General features: G+C 36.0%; 1 protein-coding gene across 5 annotated transcripts in view; it reads right to left on the reverse strand.

Moving 5' to 3' along the window:
- The window catches only part of LOC18052546 (sodium/hydrogen exchanger 8), a 22,757-nt gene extending 17,994 nt beyond the window's left edge, over window positions 1-4,763 (reverse strand). For 2 of the 5 annotated variants that reach the window (XM_006447994.2, XM_024190112.1), the window contains exons 1-10: window positions 4,062-4,763; window positions 3,900-3,950; window positions 3,699-3,790; window positions 3,462-3,539; window positions 3,213-3,370; window positions 2,957-3,058; window positions 2,762-2,879; window positions 2,163-2,215; window positions 2,025-2,090; window positions 521-565 (exon numbers count right to left, since the gene is read on the reverse strand). In XM_006447994.2, coding sequence (XP_006448057.2) covers window positions 521-565; window positions 2,025-2,090; window positions 2,163-2,215; window positions 2,762-2,879; window positions 2,957-3,058; window positions 3,213-3,370; window positions 3,462-3,539; window positions 3,699-3,790; window positions 3,900-3,950; window positions 4,062-4,287 — 989 coding nt within the window. In that variant the 5' untranslated portion in view covers window positions 4,288-4,763. Of the gene's footprint in view, window positions 1-520; window positions 566-2,024; window positions 2,091-2,162; window positions 2,216-2,761; window positions 2,880-2,956; window positions 3,059-3,212; window positions 3,371-3,461; window positions 3,581-3,698; window positions 3,791-3,899; window positions 3,951-4,061 lie in introns of those variants that run through there. The other 3 variants (XM_024190113.1, XM_024190114.1, XM_024190115.1) reach the window with 3 other exon arrangements.
- Window positions 4,764-6,688: the final 1,925 nt, after the last annotated feature.

The following is a 6,688-nucleotide window of genomic DNA, read 5'->3' on the forward strand; positions in this document are numbered from 1 at the left end:
CTTCACTGTCTCAGGACTGTTATTGATCAAATAAAAAAATAAATAAATAAGCAGCCCTCATGTAATAATTAGGGTTGGCAACTTGGTGAAAATGCTGATCTTGGATGTAAAATGACAGGGAGAGGGAATTATGCATGTTTCTCACTGCTTAAATGAGCACTTTAGTTTCATTAAATTACGGTAAAAAGTTTACCAAAACAGAAAATCATGCACTATTAACTGAAGCATATGTACCTTTCAAAACAATACTTGAAGAAACTTTTAACAGACATGAAACAAGTACAAAATCATTATCTGAAAAATTTTCATCACCAAGAAAAAGAAACAAAATTTTTAAGAAAATTGCATTAATATGCTTAAGTTTCAGAAAATATTTTTAAGCTTAGTTACGGCTGCAGCATGGCTTAACGTATGCAGAGAGAGAAAGAGCTTGTCCTTGTGTGTTGAATCATGAATGGAATATATTGCTCATTTCTACTAGTCAAGAAAAGCAAGGAATTTAAGAAGTCTATGTTCTTACCTCAAGATGAAGATTAAAGTATTTGCAATATAAGCAACCATTTCCCTGAAAGAATTAAATCAGATCAGAGTATAAATATTAAGATTACATTAACGTAACAAAGCAAGAACAAAATGTTCACATGTTACATCTAAAATATTTGCACAAGATGAAGCTACTCCAATCAAAATATCTCACACATACCCTGGTGGTTATGGTGCAAATGGATGCTGTTTTCTTCTGTGCTTTGAGAACATATTTAGTAATTAAGTTATAGCAGTGATCCTTAGAATCTTAAAATGTCCTTAACATTATACTCTTACAATACATGAGTAGCAAACTCTTGGTCAATCCACATTACTTAATTTTCATTTTTCTTTTTTCTGTTTTCTATTTTGTGAGTGTGATTGTTTTTCATCCAACAGTGGCTTACAATTGAACTGCAAGTATAGCAGAAAACCTTTCACATTATATTAACTTTTCAGATTTAAGCCTACCAGACTGATGGAAATTTTAAGTGAAAGTAAGTCCATCATGAGCTCATAAGGGTTTCAAATCCTAGACTTTTTTTTTCCCCCTTCCTGTCATATTTTGGCTCCAGCGAATACAGTTTTAACTAGTTCCCAAAAGTAGCCAACCAGTTCTCATTTCACTTTTGTTCCTCTCCAGTTTTATCACTATTCTTTCTTATTCCCTTCCGGGCTTTTCAAACAAGACAAAGGAGTACATCAATATGATATTCAGGTCAATGACGCCTAACAAGAGAAAAAAAGAATGTGGGGACACAAATCTAATATTGAGCAAAAGAATCTTGATGGTGTGCTGCAATTTGACCGTTAGCATGGTAACAGTGCAAGAGCCTCTATACTCCAGTAATAGCTGATGTTTTTCTACTTTCGCTATAAATCTTTATAAAAAGGGTAACGCAATGAGGTCACTATATCTTTCTAATTACTTCAATCCCGCAGCAGAACAAATAAACTGAAATGAAAAGGGTAGCAGAAAGGACAAGCATGGCAGCAGTTTCTGTGCTCCTAGTTGCAAAATTCTTCAATAAATAGCTAGTTTACCTTATATTAGACAACTTTTGTTTCACAAAATACATTGAAAAAATACAATCACTTTCATTTCATATCAGGACTCTTTTTATGATATAAGTTTGCAGACATTGATGTTATCTCTGGTTTTCACAAAAAAAATGAGACAAGAGCAAGCCAGCAAACACAGCATAACCCTTTTTGGAAACATAAGACCTCAAAGTATCTTGTGGCTTTCCCATCATAACTTATATCAATGTCATTAAGCATCAAGGGAGGGTGGTTCAGATGCATTGCCAATATATTTTTACTTTTGTTACCCCAAAAAAAGTGGGGGGGGGGGGGGGGGGGAAGCTACATTGCCAAGTTTCCATATCAAATATGCTAACTTTGTAAATTTGATACACAGAAAAACTCTGCTTTTCATCATTGAATTAATAAATCAGAAAGATTAATTAAAATTAAAGCATAAAAGGTGCTAGGCGTACCAAAAGTAATGCAAGCTTTGCTGACTTTCACCCTTAAAGGCTGTCCTGGCAACTGCAGCATAAAACCTATCAACAGAAATAATCAAGAGGTATCCTTTCCTGAAGTCCAAAGAAACTACTAAGATTAATTCTACTTACATTCCTAAAGTCATTACTGTCAGAACACCAGAAACATCAGCTCCTTCCTGAGCCTATCACATGAAAATGCTAATCAGGCTTTTCATACATTACAGATGACAGTTAGTTTATTATAAAATATTCCATAATAGCAAAACTAGAGAAGCTGCTTAAATATTGAAATTTTTTAATGGAATATAAATAAAAATATAAATATTTTTTCGTTGATGCCTCAAGGAAAAATGCTACCCATACATCTAGATTGAGAAAAACCTGCACGCTCGATGAGGTATAAACATAAAACATAAAACACTAAAATTGCTAGTGAAGTATGTCTCTCAATTAATTGCAAATCATGGTGCCTTAAATATTCAAAACTTTACAATCTGACAAACAAGCAGAAGTTTTGGCCCTGGTTCAGGGGATCTTTCTCGGTGCACCCATGGTGAAGAAAGTTGAACTTAAATTATTTCTTAATTGTATTGAGGTTCACAACAATAGTTTTTTGACAACTTTCACAACAATAACTGACATGTTAACAAGATCATAAGAAAAGGTAGCATGATATGTTAACCAGATCATAAGAAAAGGTAGCATGACATGTTTGGAAAGGAAGGTACCGTGAAGAAAGCTATGTAGCTCACAGCAAGTGTCAGTGCAATCTCTATCACTGTATCATTGAAAATAAATCCAAGCCACAAAACTGATGCAATCCCAAAAGCAAGACCCATGCCTACACTGGACAAAGAAAAGTGTCTTATGACCAAACTATAGTCTAATCACCAATGCACAAGGAAGGGTTGAGAGATACATACGCCCCAAGCGAGACCTGAGCCAAAAATTTGATTATGGCGCCCCAGCCAAAGCTCTTACCGAGGACCATTTGATAGAATAGCTGGTAGACCACAATCGCTGTCCTGGTAAAAAGAGTATATAAAGAATATCAACTATGCAGAAGGTGATGTATCCTGAATTAATTGATGCATTTGAACAACGTGCTCATTCAACTATTAAGATACCCATAAAGATGTACATAAAAGAGCACAACAGGAGGTCAACAATGAAAAATACCCGTCATTCATTAAGGATTCTCCTTCAATTATTGTATTCAGCTTTTTGCTCGCACCAAGCTCTTTCAGTAGAGCAACTACGGCCACCGGATCAGTAGCACTGAGAAGCCCCCCAAGCAACAACGATGTTTTCCAACTCCAATCATATGGAAAAGTGAGCTGCAGAATGATATTTCAGATGCTATATGGAAAGACGAGTTGAACAAGAAGAAGAAGAAGTTGCTGTGGAAGAAGTTGCAATGCATGGTACCTTCAAAGCAGCTCCAAGAAAGAAGGTTGAGATCATAACTCCTGGACCAGCAAGTAGGATCATTTGCACCAAACACCTCTGCACAGAAGAAGCTTTTAACCATTTACCTCATGAGTTGACTGAACCAAAAGAATGCCAAAAACAAAAATGATGATTACAGTACATTAAAAGAGCACATGCATGGAAGCCTAAAGGGTTGGGAAAGAAAGCATAGCATAGAAAACAAATTAAACAAACCTTAATTTGGTGGACTTCCATTGCAAAAGAACTCTCAAAAAGAAGAGCAGGAAGAAAAACAGCCAGTAGAAGTTCAGGATCAATACTTGCCCCTGAATGCGTATTTTACAACAGCATCAATTAAACGATTAATTACAACTAAGCTAACATTCGAATGCCAAGCAACAGAAGAGAACAACTAATTTGATCTAACAAACTTACAAAGACGAATCCCATCTCCAATCTTTCCCAATTGATGACTTGTCCCATACTCTGCCCCGCCAAAAGAAAATGAAGGAAATTAGTTAAATATCCAAATTCAAATTGAATTGAATTGAATTAAAAATAATAATTAATAATAATGGAGGACGAAAAAAGAGGAACCTAGAGATCCAAGAGCAATTCCGATGATAAGAAGAGCAACGGTGTAAGGAACTCTGGTTCCACGGAGTAAATGTCTGCAAGCAATCCCAAGCACCAAACTTATTCCCACAAAAATGACAGCGTCTGTTGGATTCCCTTCACTTGGGCTGCTGCCCCCGCCGCTCTTTTGTTCCTCCTCCAGTATTCTGTACGGAAGCTGAAGCAGTCCCTCACTCACGCTCTCCATTCTCTCTCTCTCTCTCTCTCTCTCCTATGCTGCCACGGAACGGCTGTTAATCAAGTTCACTCCACTCTCTTTCCGCCCGCAGCAAACTCGTCAAATTCTCGTGTTATTTTTCTTTGCTTCACTTTCTACTAAGTAACGGTCAGTCACCCTTGTCACGCTACCCAAGAGTACTTGAACGGCTGTTAATCAAGTTCACTCCACTCTCTTTCCGCCCGCAGCAAACTCGTTAAATTCTCGTGTTATTTTTCTTTGCTTCATTTTCTACTAAGTAACGGTCAGTCACCCTTGTCACGCTACCCAAGAGTACATTACAGAGCGGTAATAGAAAGAAATATCAGTTGTGGCTACAATAAGTATTATCAATTCAAGTGTTATTAGCACCTACTTATTCAGTTATGTTTCATTGATTTTGCTATTTATTTACACATTTGTTTTCATAACAGTAAAGCAGTTAAGCCCTGACGCAGTACCAGGCATATCTTCGTAAATTTGCAAGCATTGTTTTGGTTTTTAATCAATTGAAAGTTTATATTATTTTTTAAAGTTGGATTTAAGGAATAATCGGGGAGAATAGCCGAAATACTCAGATCGCGCAGTGTACCGGCACATATCTTGGATTAAGCTCTCTGACCTTGTTTTATAAAATTAATTTATCGTACCGAAATAATTGAGGGCGGCGAATTCAAACAATAATTACTTTTGTTTTAATATTTGTCTGATGCTTAGCTGTGATTACGATAACCTCGGCTTCTTTTTTGGCTCCTTGTGCACGTTTACTACCATGATTCGATCGTACAAATTTATTAACATATGATTTGTGTTTGTCCCACAGATCTTTTTTTCTTTTTTTTTTCAAAATTACGATTTACGACTCGTCCCATTCAATCACGGATCATAAATTTCTTTATTTAATTGTGTTGTTCAACGGTGGTTTTGATTATGAAATAGACAAATGTAGTAGTCAAGTTGATATTGAACTCCTTTTCTTTTCTTTTTTTCTTTTTTTTAAACTTTTTTCTAATTAAAAAAAGATAACAACTTTTCCTGTCCATTGATTTAGTCAAGTTTAGTGAGAAAGTTGCAGAGGTCCAAACAGAATAATGCGTTCGTTGACCCAATGTAATTCGTGGATCAAATTCATTAGATAAAGAAGCCCATCAATTTATTTGAGATTCTGATTTTTATTTAATTTATTTTTATTTCTCAACTTTTAGCCATCCAATCTTTATTATTATTATTTTTTGGTGTGAATCACCGGCGTAGATACCAGCTGTGTGACACAAAGACTGTCCACTTCAGTAGATAGCCAGCGACAGCCATGCTGCCATGCCACGAGCAATCCTTGGTAAAGACCCTAAAGTTCCGCCACAGTAACCCAACATATGCCTATATTCATGCCAAAGCCAGTGATCCAATTCCCACTCTGGTCCCGAAGAATACCTCCAGCACTCGCCACTCCAGACGTTTTTTTTGTCCCATCAGTGTTTAGCTTACACCATGGCCAGGTTGGTGGACTCCAACCAATCCATCTTTCAAGACGTTTACTACCCATGGGCGGATGCATAGTTACCACACGATGGACTTCCTGAGCTCTCATTGTAATATCATTGAAAATAGTGACACTATCCCAAAATCCATTGTTAAAAAGATAGTTATTACGCCAGAACCATAAGCGCCAAATAGCAATTTAATTTGTATTTGTGATATTGTTGGCTTGTAGGGTTTGCAACACAAGTACATGGACAATGTGCATTAAACGAGTAGGTTTGCAGTGTGGGTAATGCTTTATTTTAGTTATTGATACTTTCTGCTATGCTATGTTTGATAAATGTCATTTTTCTGTTCTTTGCAGTTGTTTTTATTTATTGCGTATCTTCGTTTGTAGTGTGCAAAATTTTACAGAAAGCTGTCAATGTTTCCTTCTTGTAATTTGTTCTTGTAAACAAACTGTAGCTGGTATATTGCTGATATTTCAGCTAAGTTTGTGATTACTATTATTTTATGTTTTATTGAGTGAAAGGTCTGTTAAAACAGTTTGGGAGATGCTGATGTTGTTTCGTGTTCTGTCCAACTACGATGTGATTGTTATTATTATTTTTAACGTCATTGGTTTAATCAGAAATCCTTCATGTATCTATATGTTTCTTACTTCCTTGTGTACTCATGCAAAAGAACTTGTTGATTGCAAGGGTGCTAAATCTATCATGTTTGCTACTGCTGTTGTGATGCACAAGAAAATAGAATTAAGAATATTTGGTGTACTTCTGTAACTTTATTTTTCTCAAGCTCAAGGCTGAATCCCCCCCGGCACCCCCAACCATACACACACACCAAAAAAAAAAAAAAAGGCTAGAAGGTGAAGAGTTATTTTAGAAACAAGAATTACATAATGTAAAGGGAA

Source organism: Citrus clementina, unplaced genomic scaffold (assembly GCF_000493195.1).
Source record: "Citrus clementina cultivar Clemenules unplaced genomic scaffold, Citrus_clementina_v1.0 scaffold_2, whole genome shotgun sequence".
NCBI lineage: Eukaryota > Viridiplantae > Streptophyta > Magnoliopsida > Sapindales > Rutaceae > Citrus > Citrus x clementina.